Source organism: Pelophylax lessonae (assembly GCF_965119305.1).
Source record: "Pelophylax lessonae genome assembly, chromosome: 3".
Taxonomy (NCBI): Eukaryota; Metazoa; Chordata; class Amphibia; order Anura; family Ranidae; genus Pelophylax; species Pelophylax lessonae.
The window spans coordinates 421066131-421092486 of NC_138770.1; the positions used below are offsets into that span (position 1 = coordinate 421066131).

Consider the following 26356-nt stretch of genomic DNA (forward strand, 5'->3'; position numbering starts at 1 on the left):
CATACTTCCTGCACCCGCCTGCCGCCCGTGACGTCACTGGGGAAGATGGCGCTGTCCTGTATGAGCGGTGCTGTATTGAAGAAGTATCTGCTGCTGCTGGCTCAGGAGAATTGCGGTTTCCGGCTGCCGGTGAGACATGTGCTCATTCCAGTCAGCCTCCAGCATGGAGAAAGCGGGGTGCTGAACCCTGAGCTGTGTGTGGAGGGGGTCCCAGGTGGATAAGGGGCAACATGGTGTGCCAGTATCTTCGCCCTCATTGTGCACATGCCATATAATTAATGCTCCCTATTGTGACGGAGCCTTTTTTCTATTTATGTTAAAGCTGAAGTAAGCACAGAAACGATTTTGTACATTTTTACAGTAAATATAGGTTACCTCTAATGAAGTGTGCCCAATCTATGGCTGCTTGTGCCTGTGCTGCAAGGGTTAAAGCAGAAGTAAAGCCTGCAATGCTTACTTCACCTTCAACTGTCCACGGTGCCTCGCTGTCCCCAGCATCTTCAACCCAGTTTCTTCCAGGCGTTGGATTGCGGAACATATACTGATCTGCACAATTCAGTCCTACTGGCGCACAGGATCTGCACCGCAATGTATACTGATCTGCACAATTCAGTCCTACTGGCGCACAGGATCTGCACCGCAATGTATACTGATCTGCACAATTCAGTCCTACTGGCGCACAGGATCTGTACCGCAATGTATACTGATCTGCACGTGCACAGGAGTTCAGTCATCCCGGCGCACAGGATCTGTACCGGAATGTATACTGATCTGCACATGCACAGGAGTTCAGTCATCCCGGCGCACAAGATCTGTACCGGAATGTATACTGATCTGCACGTGCACAGGAGTTCAGTCATCCCGGCACACAGGATCTGTACCGGAATGTATACTGATCTGCACGTGCATAGGAGTTCAGTCATCCCGGCGCACAGGATCTGTACCAGAATGTAAATTGAGCTGCACATGCACAGGAGTTCAGTCATTCCAGCACACAGGATCTGTACCAGAATGTATACTGAGCTGCACGTGCACAGGAGTTCATTTGTCCTGGCACAGGATCTGTACCAGAATGTAAATTGAGCTGCACATGCACAGGAGTTCAGTCATTCCAGCACACAGGATCTGTACCAGAATGTATACTGAGCTGCACGTGCACAGGAGTTCATTTGTCCTGGCACAGGATCTGTGCTGGAATGTATACTGATCTGCACATGCACAGGAGTTCATCCCAGCACACAGGATCTGTGCCGGAATGTATAATGTGCAAATGTAAGATGTTAAGCAGACCGTTTGGTGAGTTGAGCTGGGAATTTTCTCTGGTTTTGTCTTGCATGGGTTTCCTTTTCATGTGCTCTTTGCTGTGAAGGCACTTTAGGTGGGGGCAGGGGCAATTTGTTTATTACTAAAGTCTAAAGACAACTGCAAGCAGGCAGGTTCATTTATTTCATTGCAGTGGAGATATTGAGTGTCTTCCTGCTCTGAGTTTTTTCATTTAAAGTGAAGTTCCACCCTAAAAATGATTTTTTGCTTGTCCCCTTGCTTTAACCGCTTGCCGACTGCTCCCAGTATATTTACTGCGGCAGTCAGCCCCTCACAGGCAGAGTGACGTAGGTCTACGTCGCTCGCCTGTGAGGCTCTGGGGAGCGAGCGCGCTCCCGCGCGGTCACGGACCCCCCCCGCGCGTGTGACCAGTGGACCCGATGTCCGCCGGTCACTCGGCGATCGGCGGGGGAGAGGGAGAATGTCAGGCAGCTTGTGTAAACAAGCCACCTGTCATTCTCCTCGCTGTAAAAACACTGATCACACGGTTCTACTATGTAGATCCGTTGATCAGTGTCCTTACAGCTCAAGCCACAGCCAATCACCGTAGAAAGCACGCCCCTAGGGACACACACAGCCCCTCCCTCCCAAATAAAGTTAACCCCTTCACTACCAGTGTATTTTTACAGTAACAGTGCATATATATAGCACTGATTACTGTAGAAATGTCACTGGTAACCCCAAAAGTGTCAAAAATGTCAGTCAAGGGTCCGATCTGTCCGCCCCAATGTCGCAGTACCGCAAAAAAAATCGCAGATCGCCGTCATTACACGTTAAAAAAAAAAAACACCAAAAATGACAGAAATCTTTCCCTTTGTTAGTAAACGCGATAACTTTTGCGCAAACCAATCAAAATACGCTTTTTGCGATTTTTTTTTTTTTTTTTTTTTTTTTTTTTTTTTACCAAACATATGTAGCATAAAACAAATTGGCTGAAAATTTTAAAAAATTTTGATTTTTACATTTTTTTTGGGGGAATTTCATATAAAAAAATGTGAACAATATTGTTATTTTTGCAAAATGTACGCTCTTTTTTTGTTTATAGCGCAAAAAGTAAAAATCGCACGGGTGATCAAATACCACCAAAAGAAAGCTCTGTTTGTGGGAAAAAAAGGACGCCAAATTCGTTTAGATACAGTGTCGCACGACCGCGCAATTGTCTGTTAAAATCACGCAGTGCCGATTGGCAAAATACCCCCTGGTCGTTTAGCAGGAAAATCCTCCGGGGCTTAAGTGGTTAAAGTACCTGAAAAAGAATTGGATAATGACAATTTTTTTTTCTTTTCACTTACCTTGTTGTTAATGCAAATATACTTACCTTCCTTTCCTCTGCGGATACGGCCGCCGACGTCACTTCCTCCTTCGCATTGCGTCCTGGGAGATGAGCGTCATCAATCCCATGATGCAATGGGAGCGGCCGCTATTCAGAATGCCGATCGCAATCTACAGCGCATGCGCGAGATTGCGATCGGCATTCTGGGTAGCCAGTTCTAGGAAGAAGGACACAGCGGGGGACACAGCGGCTTCAGACGCCCACAATGGAGATGTCCGCGCTCTGCATTCAATTTTAAAGGTAAGTATTTATCTTTATTTGTTTACTGTAATGACCTGTAATTCGGGGTTAGTGTTAGGGTAATTAGGGATAGATTAGGATTAAGGGGGTATTTTTATCTAAAAAAGTTGTATGTGGCCGGAACTCCGCTTTTAAGAATTTTGCTCCGCTTTAACTTCTAATTTAGGCTACGGGAGAGGATAAGTTCTTTAACCTACCTGATCCTCTGCTTCCCTGCTCTGGTTTATCATTGGGTGGTCCTCATTGTAACAACAATCAAAGTTTAAAAAAATATATAAAATCACTGATCACCCCTCCAGATCAGTATAGGGGTACTATGGTGACACTGATGAAAATATGTAAAATTAAAATGAATTAAAAATTATTAATTTTTTTTATTGCCCTGTCACCAGTTAGTGTCCCTGCTCATCGCCATGCCAGTCCTATGATGACTCTGTACTGCACTGGTGACAGTATGTAAAAAAAAAAATAAAAATAATTTTATTTCATTTCTTCATTTTCCAAAAAATTGTGACAAAAAATTACAATTTCAAAAAACATTCTAAATGCCTCAGACTGAATACTTTCCAAAAAATTGGTTATTTGCGGTGAATTTGTACTGTGTTGGCATTTTAAGGGCCTCAAAAATGAGGGCGTCGGGATTTATTCATTTTCAAAAATATATATCATAGTATGTAGATGCTATAACTTTCACACAAACCAATCAATATGCACTTATTGGGATTTTTTATTTTTTACCAAAGACATGTAACAGAATACATTTTGGCCTACATTTAGGAAAAATATGATTTCTTTATTGGATATGTCTTATAACATAAAGCAGAAAATTTCAGGTTTTTTTTTCAACATTTTCAGTCCTTTTTTTGTTTATATAATAAAAAAATTAAAAACCCAGAGGTGATCAAAATACTACCAAAAAGAAAGCTCGATTTGATTATGCAAATTAAATTTATATAATTTTTCAAAGTGTTGCATGACCATGCAATTGCCAGTTAAGGTAGCACAGTGTGAATAGCAAAAAAAGGCATGGTCATGAAGGGGGGTAAAACCTTCTTGAGCTCAAGTGGTTAACAGGTCCCCCCTGATCTAAATGAGCAATTAACCCTTGCTGTGCATGCTCAGCCCTACTTCAAAGGATAATTTTCCTAGGCCGTACTAGCCCACAGTCTCCTGTTAGTGTCAAATATCCAACGCTGAGACTTGTAGTACAGATTTCACATGAGGTTGTTCCCTTAGTACTTCAGCCATTCATAGAAAACTTTGTATACTTTACACCAATTGTGACAATTATCTACACCTCCTCCATTCACAGAATTTCCGCCTTTCTGGAGGTATGGCCCTTTAAAAGTTCCTGCGCCAGATTCAAAAATAGTGGATAGCTTTCCTGAAATGTGCAACATTGGCTGGACTAAATTCAAAAAGTATTATATCCAGTTTGTAGATAATGCAACTGGAATTTATTAGGAGGGACACTAAAGCTGGATACACACTATCCAACTTTTGTGGTTAGATTTCCTTCAGATTTACCTTTTCTATGTAGTGCAAGGGCCTGCCAGATTGCATACAAATTGAAAGTGTTTAGGTTTGACCTCATATTATATGGTTTTGGTAAGTCTCTAAAGGAAAAAGTCTTCAGAAAATCTTATAGTGTGTATGGCCCTTAAGTTGGCGTATAGAGACAGGCCTGTGTTTGCCACCACTACCCACTCTTCTTCTCACCTGTCACCGGTTGTCAGAGACACTGTCTGCTTCAGAGCTGAAGGCCTCTTAGCAACCAGTGATGCTGACAGTGGGTGGAGCCTGATTGGGATTCAGAGACACTACTTTCCCATCAGGTTCTCTCTTTCCTTGTGATTGACAGCAAGCAGTGGGCAGATTCTTTAGCCAATAGCAGGCTCTCCATTGGGTATGAATCTGCCACCGTATGCAGTCAATCACAAGGGGAGCAGACCTGATGAGAAAGGCTCCATCCACCCAGCTACAAAACACCTCTGCTGCTGCACTGTCTATGTGACAGCAGCAGGAGGGAGCTCAGTCTCACTAAAGATGGAGTGTCTTTATGGACACTACAGCCTAATTGCAGCTCCGTGCCGGGCTGGCATCAAATTCATGTACCTTTATTTAGCAAGAATTTGGGGCATGCACCGATATTTGTTGTACAACGGCATACTGGAACTGTAAAGCATGTCATAGAGACGCTTTATAAATTCCCTGAACCTTTTTAGGGATAAATGTCAATACATGTAAAATGTAGGGATATTAGATCTCCCTAATAAGATGTGTTGTGATGCTGTACATTGCACAGTGATTCGAGATTGTAAGTAATAATGCATTGTCTCATTTCTAAAATATTTTCTTTTCCCCTTTTCAATATATAAATCCCTTTTTTTTTCTACAGGAAATCCAGTCTTTAATCTCTCTTTTTGGAGGGAATTTTAGTAATATTCAAGATGACCATCAAAAGGTATGTCATTTTCATTTAATTATCTCTATCAGGACACCTGTTTTTGTCCTAAAGCTTTGTATTAAAGCCCAAGGGCAGCCAAAACTTTTTATTTTGTTTTGGATAGAAAAGGCATGGCCAGGACAGGGGGTGGGCAGAAGGGACACCTGCCATGGGCGCAGAGGGGACGCTGAGAGACGATGAGAGCTCTCCTCTCCAGCTACCTGAATGACAGCAGTGACACCTCTGTCACTCCTGTCATTCGGAACAGAGCACAGTGCAAAGCTGCAATAACAAAGTAAAATCCTCCCTCCAGCTGTGGGACTGGATCTCCTCCAGCAGTTTCAGGGGCTCTGGTGGAGGACAACCTGGAGGTAGAGACTCCTTTTTGCAGGCTATTCCTGCTTGTTGTGTGGGCGGGACGGGGATGCGGCTCGACTCAGGTCCCGCCCACCGGTCCACCTCCCCGCTAGCTCGCATGGAAGAAGGAGATGTGAGCTGGGCATGATCGACTGTGTTTGTTGAGGTAAGCTCAGCTGGGGATATTTAATGTCATTGCTGCTGCTCACTGTCCAACACCAGAGTGCAGGTAGTAGGGGAATTGAGGAAGGGGTTAACATCACCATGACCACCAATGCAAGTGGGGTATGGAGGATTGACTTTCACTGCCAATAACCCCCCCCCCCCCTGCATTGGCAGTTGGTGGCAGTGATAGTTAACCCCTCACCCCCCCCCCCCACCTTGCATTGATCCTCATGGCAGGAACATTTTAACTCGCCCCCCCCCTTCTGCATTTGTGGTGATGTCAGTGAAATTTAACCCCCTGCTCCCACATTGGTGGTCATAGGAGGGTTTAAATTTCAATGCCACTGACCACCAATGTTGTGGATGGGGGTTAATGATACTGACACTAGTGCTGGGAGTTATTATTGTGCCCACTAGCATAAATGCTGAGATTTATTGCGTGCAGTGACAGCAATGCTGGACTTTATTATGCACCCTCTGACACCTGTGCTGGGGGTTATTCTTGCGTCCAGGAGGAAAGGGCGGAGGGGGGCACTGGTTGACCTTGTCCCACTACTAAAAGCAGGTAACGGTTTTAGCTTCTCTCAGATTTTTGTTAATCTTTCTCTATATTAGACAGAATTTCCCTCACTTCCTGTCAGAACAGGAAATGATGGGAAATCTCTCTTAAGGGGATACAGACAAATACAACATATATTAACAATAGAGGGAAAGGGCCATGCATTTCTCCCCGGTAACAACTGTACCTTACATTTCCTGTATGGACATCACTGTCTCAGGATGTGAGGAACATTCTCCCCAAAGGAGTCGCCTACAAAACAAAATCCTAATTGAAAGTGTAATCTCCACAGGTGGTCCTTTAATAAACCTCCCTGAGTTCAACATAGCTAAAAAAAAAAAAAAAAACTTACCTTTGGCACCAATCCAGCAATCTTTCCTCCAATAAGGCCCTCGCTAGTTCCTCTCATTTTATTTTCTCTGGGTAAGCTGTACTGCAAGGGGCTGTCTGGGAACTTTTCAGAAGGAAGAATACTGGATCAGGCTGAATGTAAGTATTACCTCAGGTGGATGATTTGTTGATGGACACTTGAGCTATTTTTCTGGTATTGGTTAAAATATTGTTACCCTATTAAGAGTGGATGCATACTTGTACTGAAGCCTTAGGGAGATCCAGAGACACATCTACATATGTATGTTTATCATCCATTATACATTTCCCCATCCTATTCTAAAACTGGGAAACTCCCTTAATAGCTGGGGGAAAAAATAGCCATATCAGAAAGTAAAAGCAGCACCATTATACACTTTACACATTGTCAGACACACAGGTAACCCCTTGACTGCCCCTAGATGTTAACCCCTTGCCAGCCAGTTTCATTAGTACAGTGTCAATGTACAGTATTTGCGCTGATCACTGTATTAGTGTCCCTAGTGACATCAATGTCATTTAATGCCCCTCCCTGCCAGTGTCTGTTAGTGCCAGATTGTCCGCCACCCTATCGCAGTCCTAGTAAAAGTCGCTGATCACCACCATTACAGTATAGCATCTATAGCTGCGTAAATTCCAGTATATATATTGTATCATAGTTTGTAGGCGCTATAACTTTTACATAAACTAATATTTACTCATGGGGTTTTTTGTTTTTTTACCAAAGACATGTAGTAAAATACATTTGGCCTAAATTGATAAAGACATTTTATTTGATATGTTTATAACCATAAAATAGAACATTTTCGGCCTTTTTTCCTTTATACAATACATTTTAAAAAAAAAACTGTGGTGATCAAATACCACCAAAAGAAAGCTCTATTTGTGCGACAAAAAATGATAGAAATTTTAAGTTAAAGTAGAGCAGTGCTGAATAGCAAAAAGTGACCTGGTCTTGAAGAGGTCAAAACCTTCCAGAGGTTAGTGGTTAAAGTATATGTAAACTAGGGATCGACTGATTATCGGCAAAGCCGATATATCGAGGGCCGATATGCACTTTCCCTGATATATCGGGACGTTCCCCCCCCCACCCCCGTCCCTCCCCTCCCGCCGCCTTCCGCTACTCGCCCAGGTCTCCCGTCCCACCGGAAGACCCGGGCAACCAGTCTGCACGGCCGCCGAAGACCCGATCAAAGCGCATTCGGCTCTGATCGGGTCTCCATGCAAAAACATGGAAGTGATGTCATGAGTGACATCACTTCCCGGTACTGTCTGGTGCCAGATTCAAAAAAATTACAGCATTCAAAACAGCCAAACTTGGCGTTTTGGATGCTTTTAAGTGCAGAGAAGGGGTTTGGGGTCTTTTAGGCTCCGTCTCCACTATCGCGGCTACGAAGTCGTGTTACTTCTAGCGTGACTTCGTAGTGTAAGTTGTTTGCAGCTTTCAGTGCGACTTGTCCCTCATTATAGAAGAAAGTCGCACTGAAGTCGGCCCAAAAGTAGTGCACAAACTACTTTTCAAGTCGCGGCGACTGAATTTGCAGCAGTTAGAAGGAGCCACATTGAAATTAATGGCTTTTGACTTATTGTGCGACTTGACATATGTCAAGTCGCAATAGTGGAAACGGAACCTTAGACCCCCAGATCCCTCCACAAAAGTACCTGTCAAAAAATAAATAAATAAAAAAAATTTTTTTTTTTAAATGTACAAAAATATCAGCCCATATCGGCCGATACCGATATGCATTGGCCAAAATATCGCTATCGGCAATGAAAAACCGATATCGGTCGATCACTAATGTAAACCCCCACCTCATAAAGTTTAAAATAGAAATGAAAGGCAAAACATTTGTATATACATGTAAAAAGCATTCTAAACACATAATCTCTGTATTCAGCTGCATAAGGGGCTTCACATTGGAGTACTTTTGGCAACACAGACAGTTGAGATTTCTCCAAATCTTACATTTTACCACCTCTCTTTCCTTCCCTTTACATATGTACAACTGGTTTACATATATTAGAGCTGTATATTTGAAATCTATAACCATGTACTGAGTGGGAGTACATGCTTATGCTAAAACACAAATGATATGGCTACAATTCAATAGTTAAAACGATGCTGATCTGATTTGGAATTGTAGAACATTTTAGGATCTATTAAAATGTTTTCTTAGCATTGCAGGATGTCTATGTCGAGCATTACAATTTTTACCAATTTTGCTGTATTTATTGTTTCACAGTCTCCATTCTGTGTGCTGAACATCCCTTCTGAGGAATTGGCAAGAAAAATAATGAAGCGGACGGTTTGTGCAAAGTGAGGCTTAGTAAATGGCCATCTTCCACTGTACCTAGTGTCAGGATTCTGTGAAAAGAATACAGGATGTTTTGGGGAGTGGAAAGGAAAGTTGAATGACAGGAGTACTTTACTGCAGGGCCTGACAAAATTGCTTTAAATCTAGGAGCCAGTTCTTCTTCCTTTTTTTTTTTTTTTTTTTTTTTTAGCTAACCAAGCTTTATTTTCAACGACAAACCCCCCCCCCCTTTTTTTTTTTTTGTAGCCATGATGTGTATTTTTACAGATGTATGACACAGGGTACTCACCACTGCCATTACAAGAGCGCATGCCATGGCATACATTCTCTCCAGTTTCTACATTGCCCAGCTCAATGCCATAACAACCTGGTAGCGCACCGCACACCTGCAATGTCTGAATCCAGGAGAGATGTTGCTGTGGCACTCCAGCCGCTGATGCCCACTCTCTCTTGCTCTTTAAAGCTCTTAGGATCAAACGCCTCACAGGCTGTGCACCATTTACCCCAGTGCCATGTTGTTGAGCTCATCACCATGCAACAGGGAAGAAAGTGCATGAGCAGTATTTGAATCTGAGGGAGCGGGACTCATGTGATGGCAGAGGTGATTAGCAATGTTCTACCAACAGAGAAAGACAGGGATCTCTGCTATGGAGGGGTACATCATTTAATATTGTTCAAAGGAGCACAGTTTTTTTATTATCTACAGGGCAGATTTTTGGTAAACCACCATCTACTGAGCACCTCTCTGTAAATTATGGCATTGGGCAGGTTGTCTATATGGGCTACCAGAAAAGCTTACAGTGAGGTGGTATAGACTTATGACCCTCTATGTATACCACAGTCCCCCCAATCCTGGATAGACTTATGACCCCATATATACAACAGGTCTCCTCTAGTATACAGGTATGGCCCCCCATATATACCAGGGCCCCATTTCCTGTGTAAACGTATGACCCCCTATATGCCACTACACCCTCATCCTGTATAAGCTTATTGTAACCTCCCCACATACCACAGACCCTCGTTCACCATAGACAGATGAGATTAAAAACTGGAAAATATCAATCCTGAAAGTAGTAAAATGAAAAAGGAAGAAGCAGCCAGCATATATTCTGTTGATAGCAAAATATAAATATACGCAAAATCCATATGCAGTGCTAAGATGAGAAGAACATCTAATGGTCCGTATTTACAGCAGCAGGATGAAGTTCCATCACCAGCATCAGTGTAAGTAGACAGCACACACCACTGCAGTGCCCAAAATATCTCCTTACCAGACCCAAAAGTTAAATGGATGTGTAGAGATATGGGCTCAAAAACTTAGGCACCAGGACCTAATTCCTAGTCACCAATGCGACTTGGCATCTGGGATTTGTCGAGCTCTGCTTTGCTATCTTGTCTATATTCCCATCGTACACGTTCTTGGATTACAGGCTCATCAGGAGTGGGTGCTGTAGCAATTACCAGCTGGATACTGTATATAACACAGATCAATACAAATATTCGCCAGCACACCATGGATCTTCAATGGAAGTCCAAAACTTTTATTACAGAGAGATCACATCACAAAAGCATTAGTGCAACGTTTCAGAGTCTCTCAGCACCCCTTCTTCAAGCATGTGACTTTACTGTCACTGCCTTGGCTTTGTTTCCCGCAATGTCCGATATATAGCTCTGCCAGGACATTCTGGCCCGAATAAGACTAGGATTTTCAGGCTTAACACCATTGATACTGACCTATGATTGCCATTATTAGAGATAACTTGTTTAAGAGCACAAAAAAAACAACAATTTTTTTCCTAGCTTTTTCAGCTTTATAAAAATACAATTCAGTAATAAGCCACAAACCAATTAGACATTAATGTTTGCATGCTGCCTTTGTCATAAAATGTACTGTTACATCTTGATTTTGATTGTTTAAAAAAATATTGTGTGGGGTCCATGTGTGATGTTGCAGACTGTAACGGGGCATTAAATTAATTACAAAATGTACATTTGCAGCCTATGGTTAAAAAAGGAAATACTGCTTGCAAAAAGACATAGAAATGTACTGGTAAATTGTGTTGTCATTTAAAGTAAATTGAAGGCAGGGGCACCCCTTTTCCGATCTCCTGAAAATGTTAGACGCTTGGCTATTTTGATGACACTATGGCTCCAGTACTTTGAGTGGATGATTTTGTTTAAGTATGCAAATCAGGAAAATCCAAGAATATTCAGAATTCCTTATTTGCATATGCATTTCAGGTCAATGACTCAAAGCACTTGGGTCTGCATGACACCTTGGTAACCAGCATTTTGAGAACCAGAGTGCAGCTGTGGCAAACTCCTTTGGCAGGGGAGACTGAGGAAGTATAAAAATGGGGATATTGCTGCGCTAAAATGTAAAGATAAAAACATACATGAATAAAAAGTCAACAGACCAAATGAAAGCAGCCAGCACCTGATCTAGAATCAGAAATACCAGATCTAAATAGCAATATAGAATGGGATTGGTGCAGCGCTAACACAATTGAATCCACAGTCCATACAAATGTTCAAATGGATCAAATACAAAAGTGCAGTAAACAAAAGTTCATCAGAGAGTGCTCCAATAAAGAAGGGAAACTGTCCACCACTTCAAACTTGGAAAAAGCCCCGAGTGCAGGAACCGCCACCAAGATAATAAATGGCCTCTTACCAAATTGCAATGACCCCCATTACAAGGATCAAAGACAGCCTGTGTGATCAAATCAGTGCCCAGATCAACATGTATCGATTCCCAGTGTTCCCTCAGCAGCTCCGACCGGAACAAGTGAACATAAGGAAAAGAGGGACAACTCCAATAGTGAAGTACGTTCACAGGTTTATTCAGTAAAAGCAGAGTGGCAACTCACGTTTGCATGAAGAAATCACAGCATGTCTCGGAGCTATACTCTCAGACCCTTTGTTTCCAACCAATAAAATGTCCGCCGTGTCTCCTTGCTGGCCTCAGCACGACGAACCGCAGGCTCCTCCTCCGACCGGTTTCATCAACACGTGACTTTGGCAGGGGAGACTGAGGAAGTGTTTCCATCTGCCTGCAGCAGACTGATAATATAATCTAAGCCTAAACAAATTATATTTGGGAGCTCAAAGACTGCTTTTGAATGACAAAAGGTGCAGCTTTTTTAAAACCTAATGTTGCCAGATATGTACAAATGCTTGTAAAATTATTGAAAGGTCCAATTAACTATTGCACTTTGGCCTGTGTTAACCCATTACTAGATAATTAGTCAGTAAACAAAGTCTTTTTTGAACCCCTTAGATCTCTGTTTGAGCTGTGGGGTCATGGTAGAAGTTTAACAGAATTAAAGCAATCCATCCAGAGCTATCATTCAGAAAGGATGGTAAGAAAATATGACTTCTATATTTATTTGCATTTCTGCCTGTGTTCTATTAGTAATTTTCACTATTTCTTTTAGGTACCCTATCTTCAGCCTAACTCAACGTACAAAATCAGCATTCACAGCTTTAATAAGACCTTGACACAGGAAGAAAAACTTTTGAAGATTGATGTAAGTAATGCTTCTTTATTTGACATGCATTGCTCTGTGAAGAAGGGATAAATCAGAAGACTGTTCAAGTTAAATTTGCTACTTTAACCACTTCCATACCGGGCCATAGTAAAATGACGCCGACAGGAAGGGTTCCTCGATCCGGGCGGCCGCCATATGACGTCCGCCCGCTCTCGTCACTACTGCGCGCCAATCACGGATGAGGCTCGTCCCTAGGACTGAGCCCATCCCCGATCAAGGTAAACAGCCAATGAAATTGGCTGTTTACCACGTGATCGGCTGTGTCCAATCACAGCCGATCACATGAGCGGCTCCAGCGCGAGCCGCTCGTTCTCTCCGCAATGCGCGCCACCTGGGGCGCGCAGCGTGGCGATCGGGGGCGACGCTCGTCCCCGATCTAGGTAAAGAGCCAATGAAATTGGCTTTTTACCACGTGACCGGCTGTCAATCACAGCCGGTCACAGAATGTCAACAGAGAACAATGGTAAATAGCTGTTACCGTGTTCCCCTCCTCACACACTGATCCTGTGTGAGGAGGAGATTGCGGTAACAGCTAGTTACCGATCATAGTGCACCCCAAAACACACTGATTGCCCCCCCCCCCCAATAAAGAGTACCTGTCACTAGCCCATCAAAGTACCTAGCCCATCAAAGTACATGTCACCAGCCCATCAGAGTACCCTAGTACCTGTCACCAGCCCATCAGGTACTCTGATGACAGGTACTCGGGTACTCTGATGGGCTGGTGACAAGTACTCAGGTACTCTGATGTATGTTGGGCCTCTGTATGTGGCTATGCTGTGACAAAGTCCCACATATGTGGTATCGCCATAATCAAGAGGAGTAGCAGAATGTATTTTGGGGTGTTATTTTTGCTATGTACATGCTATGTGTTAGAAATATCCTATAAATTGACAACTTTGTGTAAAAAAAAAAAAAAAAAAAAAAAAAAAAAAATGCGTTTTCATTTTCTTTCCACATTTTCCAAAAACTCGTGGAAAAAAATGACATGTTCAAAAGACTCATTATGCCTCATAGAATATACGTTGGGGTGTTTGCTTTGCAAAATTGGGTCATTTTGTGGGTAATTCCATTGTCCTGGTGCTCCAGGGCCTTCAAAACTGTGATAGGTCGTTAGGAAATTATATGTGTAATTTATGCACCTAGAAAACCTGACGGTGCTCCTTGAATGTTGGGCCTCTGTATGTGGCCAGGCTGTGTAAAAGTCTCACACATGTGTATTGCCATACTCAGTAGGAGTAGCAGAATGTATTTTAGGGTGTAATTGCAAGTATGCATATACTGTGTGTGAGAAATAACTTGTTATTATGACAATTTTTTGTAAAAAAAAATAAAAATTATTTCTTCATTTTCCCAAGGATTGTGGGAAAAAATTACAACTTCAAAAAACTCACCATGCCTCTTACTAAATACCCTGGAATGTCTACTTTCCAAAAAGGGGTAATTTGGAGGGTATTTGTACTGTCCTGACATTTCAGGGCCTCAAGAATTGACATAGGCTGTCGGTACATCAGGTGTGATCGGTTTTCAATGATTGCCACCATAGCTTGTAGACTCTATAACTTTCAAACAGACTAAATAATAACCACTAATTTGGGTTATTTTTACCAAAGATATGTATAAGTATAAATTTTGACCCAAATTTATGAAAAAAATTACTTATTTGCAAAATTTTATATTAGAAACTAAAACAAAATGTGTTTTTTTCAAAACTTTCGCTCTTTTTTCACTTATTTCGCAAAAAATAAAAAACCCAGTGGTGATTAAATACTACCAAAAGAAAGCTCTATTTGTGTGAAAAAAATGATAAAAAATTTGATTGGGTACAGCGTTGTATGACTGAGTAGTTATCATTCTAAGTGTGAGAGCACTGAAAGCTGAAAATTGGTCTGGGCAGGAAGGAGGAGTAACTGCTCTGTATGTAAGTGCTTAATATTCATGTTCAACCAGTTGCCGACCACCCTTTAGCAGTTTCCACTGCTACAGGGTGGCCGCGCTGTGCTGCGCAGGATCACATGTATATATGTGTGATTCTACACTTCCGGGTATCAGGCGCGAGTGTGCCCCGCCGGCGGCTCACTCCCACTGTGAATTTACACAGCGGGAGCTGATAAGCGGTTCCCGCTGATTCTATGTTCGCCGACACCCGCTGATTGTTTGGTACACAGGCAGAACGGCAGTCTGCTTATGTAAACAAGAATGACGTTCTGTCCGTACAGAGAGCATTAATACTGTGTGTCTGCAAAACAGGGACACCAATCAATGCCTTCCACTTGTAAAAGCACCTCCCCAAATACACTAAAACACTAGCTAGGCACACAGTTAACCCTTTGATCTCCCCTGATGTTAACCCTTTCTCACCCAGTGTCATTAGTACAGTGACATATTTTTAGCACTGATCACTGTATTAGTGTCACTGGTTCCCAAAAAGTCACATTTGTCCGCCGCAATATGGAATTCACTGATTGCCACCATTACTAGTAAAATTTAAAAAAAAAATCCATAAATATATCCCATAGTTTGTAGACTCTATAACTTTTGTGCAGACCACTTAATATACGCTTATTGGGATTTTCTTTACCAAAAATATGTAGCAGAATACATACTGGCCTTACTTGATGAAAACATTATATTTTTTTATATTGGATGTTTTAAAAATGACAAAAAAATGTTTTGGTATAGTGTCACAAGACCAGGCAAATGTCAGTTAAAGTAATGCAATGCCGTATCACAAAAAATGGCCTGATCATGAAGGGGAGTAGATCTTCCGGAGCTGGAGTGGTTAAAGCAGGAGTAAACTGCAAAAAAAAATCTCCCTGCAAACTACTGTCATAATGTGCTAGTATACTTTGCATGCCAGCACATTATGAAAGTCTCACCTGAAAATGAAGCCCTCCATCAGCACGTTGTCACTGCTGACAGGGCACGGCTCTCCATGGACAACACACTGTACATTGAGAGTGCAGTACGGATGCCATCACCGGCGCTGCTAAACTAAAGATCTCCTAAACCGTGCAAATTTAGGAGATACTTACTGTACCTACAGGTAAGTCTTATCATAAGCTTACCTGTAGGTATAAATAAACAAACACTTTTCTCTTTCGTTCATTGACGGCCACAGCTCCTGATCTTCCATAGGGTTATACTGCCCCTCTGCAGGAGTAGGACAGTAGGCAGAAAAAAAAAAGTCTGGCTATGCCTACCGTATGGGCAGTCCCAGGGGGTATACTCCCTCTCTCTGGTATAGGTAGAAGAATTACTCCACAGAGGGGTGGGTGTTGTGTTGTTTTTTTTCTGCCTAGTCAGGAGCAAGGACATAGATCCTTGCTGGGATCTCTGATCCTGGCAATTTTTTCTTTTTAGATAGAATTTTTCTCCTGGTTATTTTTCTGTGAGATCTAAAATCAAATGCCGGACTGGGCTGGATAATCTAGATCCAGTTGTCACCCCAGTCTGGCCAGCGAGTGAGCGAAGAACCTCAGCTCCGCGCTGGGTTGGCCGCGACAAAGCCCTACTGGAACAGGGGTTGGCCTGCAAGTTAAACGACTCGCGAGGTCGCATACGACCGGGTCGTGGCCCGAGTTCTCCTCCTGGCTGACAGCCCCCCCATTTAGATGGGACGGTCGGACTCCTGGGTTCCCCTCCTTCCCGTTAGGCACCCCCCTCATCGGTCTGGTGGGCCATATCGCCCCCCGATTCCCCTCATCTTTACTGAGGCTGGGGCTGTGGGGTGGTCTGGTCCACTGCCTGGGGTGGGGGCAGGGGGGGTGCGCGGCCTGCGACCGAGCGATCGGCTGTGGGGGGAGGGGGCTGTACCTGGTGGGGGCTCCTGCTAGGGGCCCCTCCTTCCTGCCCATCCCATTTCCTGATGCATAGCTATTCCCCCTGGGAGCCTCGTGGGCCTGCTATTTTCTTGTAGCCTGTGTGCTTAATGCACGTCGGCCATGGGTGTGTAGTCCAGCGGCCATTTTTCGGTGGTCTGCCATTGAAAATAGCGGCGGCCATGACAATGAAGTTCTCTGGGCAGCGATTTCAGCGGGGAGGGCCCCTCCTCACCCCCTGGTGCTGACTCCTGGATCTTTTTGTTTCCTGATCGCTGTTCGTGCAGTGCTGATTCTCCTGGTAGCTGCGGTGCCTTGCTTCTGCAGGGTGGTGATTCTGGTGGGGTCCTATCCCTTTTTACTGAGGATTGATTGGTGCTCTGTGGCTGGCAACCGGGTGGGCTGTCAGAGCAGTGAGGATTGTCACTTAGCAGTGTTTTACACTTTTTTGTGGGGTCCCCCTGGTGACTCATGGAGTCTTTGGAGCACATCTCCCCACCTGATCCCCTCTCTGAGGCTGCAGGGCCCTCCTGGTTCCATCCATCCATCGATGCAATGACGGCGGTCCAGGAGTCCTTGGTGTCCCGGGTGGAGGTGGCTTTTGGGCGATGGGCTGACAAAAAGAGCTCCCCCCTCCACCTTCCCCCTGCCTCATCTGTCTTATCAGATCCTGAATCTGATTCAGCCGCCGTGGACGTGGGTCACCTTGATGGGTCTGCGACCAGGTGCCCTGAATCCTCAGATAGTGAGAAGGATTCCTCCACTTCTGCAACCGTGTACGAAAAGGTGCTGGTGGACGCACTCAGTGTAGCTGTGCGTGAGACCTTAAAGATGGAGGACGCAGCTGAAGCTGCAGCGGAGGCACAGGGTCCCTTTGGCATTCACAAGCCATCCAGAGTGGAAAAGGTGTTCCCTTTCCCCTCCTATTTTGATAGAATTGTCATTAAATAGTGGGGACGACTAAGAGATTTTGCTAGGCAATACCCCTTTTGAGGAGTCCCTTATTAGGAAGTGGACTATTCCACTGGTGGTGGACCCTCCGGTCTTCAGATTGAACAAGGCAACCATGATTCCGATTGACTAGTCCCCAGCCTTTAACCAGTTGCCGACTGCGCACAGTATATTTACTGCGGCAGTCAGCCCCGGCCAGGCAGAGTCTACGTCGCTCGCCTGTCACCGGGTTTTGAGCCAATAGCGGGACCCGCCTTGGCTCGTTCACGGAGGAGTGCGGGCATGTGACCGGCGGACCCGATGTCCGCCGGTCACACTACGATCGTCGGTACAGCGGGAGAAAGGCGGAACCGCTTATGTAAACAAGCCGCCTGTCATTCTCCCCTGTGTAAAAATGGAGATCAGTCGGTTCTACTATGTAGAACCGTTGATCTCTGTTTTTACACTAGTAGCCATGTCCCACTACAGTTAGATCACGCCCCTAGGACACACTTAACCCCTCCCTGTCCAATACAGTTAACCCCTTCCCTGCCAGTGTCATTTTTACAGTAACAGTGCATATGTATAGCACTGATTACTGCAGTAATGTCACTGGTACCCCCAAAAGTGTCAAAAATGTCAGTCAAGGGTCCGATCTGTCCGCCGCAATGTCACAGTACCGCAAAAAAAATCGCAGATCGCCGCCATTACTCGTTAAAAAAAAAAAAACACCAAAAATGACAAAAATCTTTCCCTTTGTTAGTAAACGCGATAACTTTTGCGCAAACCAATCAAAATATGCTTTTTGCGATTTTTTTTTTTTTTTTTTTTTTCTTTTTTTTTTTTTTTTTACCAAACATATGTAGCATAAAACAAATTGGCCGAAAATGATTAAAAATTTTGATTTTTACATTTTTTTTGGGGGGAATTTCATATAAAAAAAAGTGAAAAATATTGTTATTTTTGCAAAATTTACGCTCTTTTTTTGTTTATAGCGCATGATCAAAAAATCACACAGGTGATCAAATACCACCAAAAGAAAGCTCTGTTTGTGGGAAAAAAAGGACGTGAAATTAGTTTAGGTACAGCGTCGCACGACCGCGCAATTGTCTGTTAAAGTCACGCAGTAAAAAATCGCAAAAAACCCCCTGGTCAGGAAGGGGGTAAAATCTTCCGGGGCTTAAGTGGTTAAGGAACTGGCTGACAGGAAGGCAGAGGCTGTGGCCCGTATTATGTACACCTTGGCTGGTTCAGCACTGAGGCCGATATTCACCATTGCCCTGGTGTCGCAGACTCTGACTGAATGGGCTAGACTTTTGTGCCGTAACCTGGAGGGGCAGTAGCTCCCCCTTGCCTTTGCTGAGCTGGCAGACCAGCTGGTCCAGGGGCTGCAGTTTATCTGTGATTCCCCTTTGGATGCGGCTCCCCTAGTGGCTCAGCTCTCTGTTTCGGCAGTGGTCCTTTGGCGTGTCTTTTGGCTCAATTGTTGGTCTGGGGACCAGACTTCTAAAAAGGCCTTCACTGATCTTCCCTTTCAAGGAGATCGCCTGTTTGATGCTACCCTGGATGACGTCATTAAAGGTCTCATGGGGGGGAAGAGTACCTTTCTTCCACAGTCTACTAAGGGCAAAGACCCTTGTCGTAGATGTTGGCCCTCCTTCTTGACTCATAAGAAGTTATTTCGTCCCTCGGGGTCGACTGACAAGGGATCGGAGTCTTTCGGGGCCTCCTCTGGAGGATCCAAGCGAACTTGGTCTCGCAAATCAAGAGCGGCCTTCTCCAGACCCACGGACAAGCCCCTTCAGCAGGAAGGTACCCCTCACCCGTATCTCTGGTGGGGGGACATCTTCGCTGGTTCCCAGACCCGTAGACTCCCCTGGTTCAAGGCAGGAGGGTCCACTAGGTCATTCGGTCTGGCTACAAGATCGAGTTTCGTTCTTACCCTCCAGTAAGGTTCTTCCTTCCAACGTGCGACTGTCTCCGGTCCGCTTATAGGCTTTTTTGGGGGTGGTGCAAGACCTTTTACTTTAAAGGGTGATGATCCCGGTTCCGACTTCAGAACGTTTTTCAGGGGTTTTTACTCAAACCTGTTTACAGTCCCCAGAAAGGAAGGCAAGGTGCGTCCAATTCTTGACCTCAAAGAGCTGAACTGCTTTGTGCAGGTGCACAAAAGGTCAGTTCGCACGGTGGTGGCTTCCCTGCATTAGGGGGATTTTTCTTGCCTCCATCGACATCAAGGACACTTACCTTTTACATTCCAATATGTGTCGGCCTCCAGCACTTCCTCTGCTTTGCCATGGGAGAGGAGCATTATCAGTTTGTTGCGTTACCCTTTGGTCTCGCTTCTGCTCCTCGGGTCTTCACGAAAGTGTTGGCCCCGGTGCTAGCATTGTTACACCAATAGGGGATCTGGTACTGGGCTACTTGGATGACCTCCTTCTGCGAGCAGAGTCTCCTACTGCTCTGTTGGTAAACCTGGAAACCACCATACGATATTGGGGGTGTTTGGCTGGATTCTGAATTTTCAGAAGTCTGCTCTGGTTCCATCCACAAAGCTGGATTATCTGGGTTTGACTTTGGACTCGGCCTTAGCCAGAGTTCTCCTTCCTCTGTAGAAACTAAAGAAACTGCAGGCTGTAATTCGTCTCCTGCTGTCCAGCAGATGCTAATCCCTTAAGACTTTCATGTGGGTGCTGGGCCTTATGGTGTCTACCTTCGAGGCGGTTCTGTTTGCACAGTTCCATACGTGGACACTGCAAGGAAGATCTTGGCCAAATGGGTCAAGAATCCGCAGACTATCAGATTCGGCTGAGCCACGAAACGAAAGAAACCCTGATATGGTGGGTTTGTTCTTCAGTGCTTCAGCTGGGCAAATCCTTCCTCCCCTTGTATTAAACAGTGATCACCACAGATGCCAGCCTCTCTGACTGGGGAAACGTTCTCTGAAGTTTTGGCTCGGCGTCTGGAAAATGGAAGAGTCCAGACTACCGTTCAATGTCTTGGTACTCTAAGCGATCAGACTTTGCCTGGAACATTGGACGGATCGTCTTCAGGGATTTCCAGTGCGCATTCAATCAGACAATGCCAAGGCTGTGGCTTATGTCAATCACCAGGGGGGCACAAGAAGTGTCCTGGAGGCTCTGGAGGTAGCCGGCATTTTAAGGTGGGCAGAACAGTTTATTCCAGCCCTCTGCGTCGTAATAATTCCTGGGGTGAAAACTGGCAGGCAGATTACCTCATTCAGCAGGCGTTGGACCAAGGGGAGTGGTCCCTTCATCTGGAGGTGTTTCATCAGTTGTGTCTCCAGTGGGGTATCCCTGAGATGGATCTGTTGCCGTCCCGGCTCAACAGAAAGGTGCAGAGGTTTGTGGCTCGGTCACATGATCCTCTGGCAGATGCCACGGATGCGCTGGTGGCCCCGTGGGGTCAGTATCGTCTGATTTACGCCTCCCCTCCCCTCCCCTCAGGCTTCTGCCAGGACTTCTATGCAGAATCGAGGCAGAAGGGATTCTGGTCATCTTAGTGGCCCGAACTGGCTTCCCTGGGCTTGGTACGTCGATCTGGTGTGGCTGGTCGCCGACGTTCCTTTTAAAGCTTCCTCTCTGGGAGGATCTGCTGTCCCAAGGACCAATCTTCCATCCTGCTTTACAGTCACTGGCTTTGACAGCTTGGCTGTTGAACGCTAGGTGCTGATGGATAGAGGTTTGTCTGAGTCACTGATTCCAATGCTATTAAAAGCTAGGAAATCTACTTCTAGGAAGATCTACCATCGTACGTGGAAGACGTACATTGCGTGGTGTGAGTCTCTTGGGGTTCATCCTCGCTCTTTTTTTCGGTGCCTCGGATCTTGACCTTCAATGGGGGGTTGAGCAGAAACTGGCCTTGAGTACCATCAAGGGTCAGGTGTCGGCCTTGGCAGTCTTCTTTCAACGGCCCTTGGCCACTTACTCCTTGGTGTGTGCTTTTCTTCAGGGAGTTAGGCGCTTGACCCCTCCAGTGATGTCTCTGTTGCAGCCTTGGGACCTTAATTTGGTGCTCTCAGGCCTCCAGAAGCATCCTTTTGAGAGATTCCCCTGCTTACACTGTCCCAGAAGGTGGCCTTTTTGGTGGCTTTCACCTCTGCGCACAGGGTGTCAAATTTGGCAGCATTACCCTGTTGTTCACATAAGGTGGTTCTTCGCCCCTGTCCGTCGTTCCTTCCTCAAGTTGTCTCTGATTATCATTTGAATGAAGACATTGTGTTGCCTTCCCTGTGTCCCAGGCCAAAGGAAATTGCTTTGCATGCCTTTGATGTGGTCCGGGCAATTAGGGTGTACCTGGCAGCTACGGAGCCCTTATTAGGAAATCAGACTCCCTATTTGTGCTTATGGATGGGCTTCGGAAAGGGTTGTCCGCTTCCTCTGTGACCATTTCCAGATTGATCAGACAGACGGTGATTCAGGCCTATTCCATCAAGGAACAGGTCCCTCCTTTCCCTGTCAAGGCGCACTCTACTCGGGCATTCAGTGCCTCCTGGGCCTTCTGTCATCAGGTGTCAGTGACGCAGGTTTGCAAGGCTGCCACCTGGTCGTCGGTGCACACTTTCACAAAGTTCTATAAAGTGGATGTGTTGGCATCTGCTGATGCTTCCTTTTGGCCTCAAAGTTTTGCAGGCTGCTGTTTAGAGGATCTGGTCCTCTTTGAGAGTGTATTGTTGTTGTTGTGGTTTTTTTTTTTTTTTTTTTTTCAGATGAGCTCCAGTTAAATTAGTTGTGCTCCTGTTTTACCTAGTTGGCTAAAGTTAGCCTTGGGAATTTTTTTTGCTGTTCCCACCCCTCATGTTTAACACTGCTTTAGAACATCAGGAACTGTTTCCATCAATAAACGAAAGAGAAAATGGGATTTTTGACTTTCCCTAAATTCCATTTCTCTGATGTTCATTAACGGACACAGCAACCACCCCTCTGTGGAGTTTTAATTCTTCTTACGCTGTTTGTAACTAAACTGACTACCTATAGCCCCTGGGACTGCCCTTGGATATAGTCAGATTTTTTTTTCTGCCTGGTGTCCTACTCTTGTAGGGGGCAGTATAACCCAAAATACCATTTTACTACCACTTTATGAAATGTCTTGGAATGCTGTCTTGTGGCTTTACCTCTGTGCCCATGCCTATGGACTAGATCTCTAGTACAGAGGGATGAAGTTTCAGGTATATTAGACCCAGTAGACACTTAAAAGTTGTGAGTGAGTGTATAGCTCAGCACTCCTAATGTTCTTAAAATTAATAGATTCAAAGTATATGTTTAAAGTGTCTCAATTATCATACAACTATCACAAATGCCATGACCCTGCTGTATAGAAGTACAAATAAAAATAAAACTGTCTATGTGATAAAAATGAGTACACTCTTAAACAATTCCTCAACTTCCAAAACCGTGTCCTTAGAAATAAAGTGCCCAGTGCAAAATGTGTTTAAACAATTTTCAGTTATTCCCCCTTGTCTTCCACCATTTTTTTAATTGTTCACCACAGTGCACGCCAAGGAATAAGCACTCACCAGATGATTTTGACTACTTATCTCTGAGTTGGCCAAAACTAGCATTTTTGCTGGATCCACTTTCTCTTTACTCCGTTCTGTACCTCCAGAATGCAGGCTCTTCTTTCAGTAACTCTGAAAAAATACAGAAGAGACTCACATTGTGTAGCTATCTCCCTCTCAGCCTGAGTGGGGGCTTTCTAATCCTGGGTGGATGTCATATGAAGTCTTCCAGGCGTACGCCCTCCTGCGCTGTTACTTGATCGGTCTCCCGCTGTGTCCACTAGACACAGCGGATGACAGCTCGCTATGACCAATCACAGCATCACATGTCAAATGTACACATGGAATGGCATTCATTTGTAACCATTCATTATGTATTATTGTGATCACTGTGATTGTTCAGTGATCACATGGTACAGACAGGGCCAATCGCTGTGCACCTGTACCATGTAATAGCTGTGACCAATCATAGCTATCACAGTTGTACACTTGAACAGATGCCATTCATAGAAATAATGACTTATAACAGTGATCATCACTGTTATAAGCAATCCATAGTGTAGATAAAAAAACCCTGATCACCTCCACGGAGTAGTACAGTGTCACTATGGTAACACTGCACTGTTTTTTGTTAATCTTTTTTATTTTTTTATTTAACCACCTCAATACTGGGCACCTTCACCCCCTTCCTTCCCAGACCAATTTTCAGCTTTCAGTGCTCTCGCACTTTGAATGACAATTACTCAGTCATGCTACACTGAAGCCAAAAAAATGTATCATTTTGTTCACACAAGTAGAGCTTTCTTTTGGTGGTATTTATTCACCACTGGGTTTTTTTTTTTTCTTTGTGATTATAAGTGAAAAAGCAAAAATTTCGAAAAAAAAACTATTTTCTACTTTCTGTTTCAAAAGAATACCAATAAAATCAAATTTTGTTATAAATTTAGGCCAGAATATATTCTGCTACATGTCTTTGGTAAAAAAAATCCTGATAAGTGTATGACAATAGGTTTGTGTGAAAGTTATAGAGTCTTCAAGCTAGGCTACGTATAATTGAAAATTGATCAATCCTGATGTACTGACTACCTATCAAATTTCTTGAGGCCCTTGAGACAGTACAAATACCCTCCAAATGACTCCTTTTTGTAAATATGACAGTCCAAGGCATTTAATCAGAGGCATAGTGAGTTTTTTTTTTAAATTGCAATTTATTCCCACAATAGTTTGGGTAATAAAGATTTTTTTTTTCCCACAAAATTGTCATATTAACAAGTTATTTCTTACACATGGCATCTATAAACTTTCAATTACACCCCAAAATATATTCTGCTACTCCTCCCGAGTATGGTGATACCATATGAGTGAGACTTTTCCACAGGCTGACCACATACAGAGGCCCACCATCCAAGTAGCATCGTCAGGCTTTCTAAAGGCATAAATTAAACATTTCATTTCCTGAGTACCTATCACATTTTTGAAGGCCATGTGACAGATGTTGATCACTGGAATGTGGCAGATGTTGACTGGGACAGGTGTGGCAGACGATCACGGACAGGTGTGGCAGATGTTTACTGTAACAGATTATATTACTGGGACCGATGTGTGACAGTGGTTTTCACTGTGCTGAGGACACTAGCTGAGTGATCGCTGAGTAAAAAGCAGTTAAAACAGCTCAATACTCACTGATCCCCAGCTGGCGGTACAGATCCGATCACCGTTAAAACAGCTGTGTTGACATTACATGACGGGTGTGATTGGACACAGCCGTCATGTGATCAGGAGGTCCAATCACAGCCTCCTGCTGAGCGGTGTTGCGCTGTGTCCTGGGGACACAGGCACACCGAGATCACGCAGCTGCAGTGTGCAATCTCCTTCCTTCTGAAGGACTTTCAGGCATGTCCACTCAGAAGGAAGCTCCCACCCGGCTGTTTATATGCATTGGCTGGGTGGGAGGAGGTTAACCCACTGTCACCAGTTAATATCTCTGATCACCGCCATACCAGTCATAAGATGACACTGTATTACATTTTATTATTCATTTTCTTCACTTTCTAAAAAAATGTGATAAAAAAAATTACAATTTCAAAAAACACCATGTCTCTAAAAATAACATAAGGGTATTTTTACTGTTCTGGCATGTTGGAGCCTCTAGATAGGCTGATAGGCTGATAGGCTGTTAGTACATCTATATTGATCAATTGTTAAATTATATATACCATAGTTGGTAGAACTTTCATAGAGACTAAATCATATACACTAATTTGGGTTATTCTTTCCAAATAAATGCAGCAGAATCCAATTTGGCCCCAATATATGTAAAAAGATTACCGTATTTATCGACGTATAACACACTTTTTCCCCCTGAAAATAGAGGGCAAATCATGTGTGCGTGTTATTCGCCGATATTTTACCTGGCTGCCTCGGAGAAGGAGGGGGGGGAGGGTGAACTCCGATTACACAGAGTCGGGATCTCCTGTTTACTCAGCGCTCGCAGTCACATGCAGTCCCGTCACATGTCCTGCAATTGGACCAGTGTTCTGTCTATCATAGGAGCTGTTCCAGGACTGTGTGTGACTGCAGGCACTGAGTAAACATGAGATCGCTCTGTGTAATGCGGCAGTGATCAGGCTGCATTGATGGCTGCATTGATGGGCACTGGTGAGGCTGCAGATGGGCACTGATAAAGCTGGTTTGATGGGCACTGAACCCTTCTTTATTTAAAATGTAAGTTTTTTTTTTTTTTTTTTTTTTTTTTTTCCTGAAACCTCCCTCTTAAAATTAAGGTGCGTGTTATTCGCCGATAAATTTGTTTGAAAAATTTTATAACGGAAGCAAAGAAAAATGTGTTTTTTTTTTTCAAATTTTTTTTATTTTTTTTATTTCTGTAGCAAAAAACTCACTGGTGGTAACCACTTTGACCTTCGGAAGATTTACCCCCTTCATGACCAGGCCATTTTTTTGGGATACACACTGCGGTACTTTAACTCACAATTGTGCGGTCGTGCAACGCTGTACCCAAATAAAATGTTTTTTGTTTTTCTCTTTCGTTCATTGACACAGCTCCTGACTCTTCTTAACCATTGGGTTATACTGCCCCCTACAGGAGTAGGACACTAGGCAGGAAAAAGCTACACCCACACTCAGCTATAGCACTCAGTTTTTTTTCTGCCTAGTCAGGAGTAATTTCTTTCCTTTTTTAAATAGATTTTTTTCCTATCTTTGTTATTTTGTTCCTGTGAGAATCTACTATCAACTGCCGGACTGAGCGACAGATTGGATAATGTAGATCCAGAGGGTCCCCCCAGTCTGGCCAGTGAATGTGCGCAGGCCTCAGCTCCACGCTAAGGCCTGCGAGCGCTCGCTTGGCCTTATGGTGTCTACCTTCGAGGCAGTTCTGTTTGCACAGTTCCACACGAGATCTCTGAT

At 44.1% G+C, this 26356-nt stretch overlaps 1 protein-coding gene across 1 annotated transcript in view; it reads left to right on the plus strand.

Annotated features, from left to right (window-relative positions):
* Nucleotides 1-6: 6 nt before the first annotated feature.
* The window catches only part of TRMT11 (tRNA methyltransferase 11 homolog), a 195216-nt gene continuing 168866 nt past the window's right edge, over nt 7-26356 (plus strand). Inside the window, exons 1-5 of the mRNA XM_082252119.1 lie at nt 7-129; nt 5295-5360; nt 9036-9109; nt 12391-12472; nt 12548-12640. Coding sequence (XP_082108245.1) covers nt 46-129; nt 5295-5360; nt 9036-9109; nt 12391-12472; nt 12548-12640 — 399 coding nt within the window. The 5' untranslated portion in view covers nt 7-45. The remainder of the gene's footprint in view (nt 130-5294; nt 5361-9035; nt 9110-12390; nt 12473-12547; nt 12641-26356) is intronic.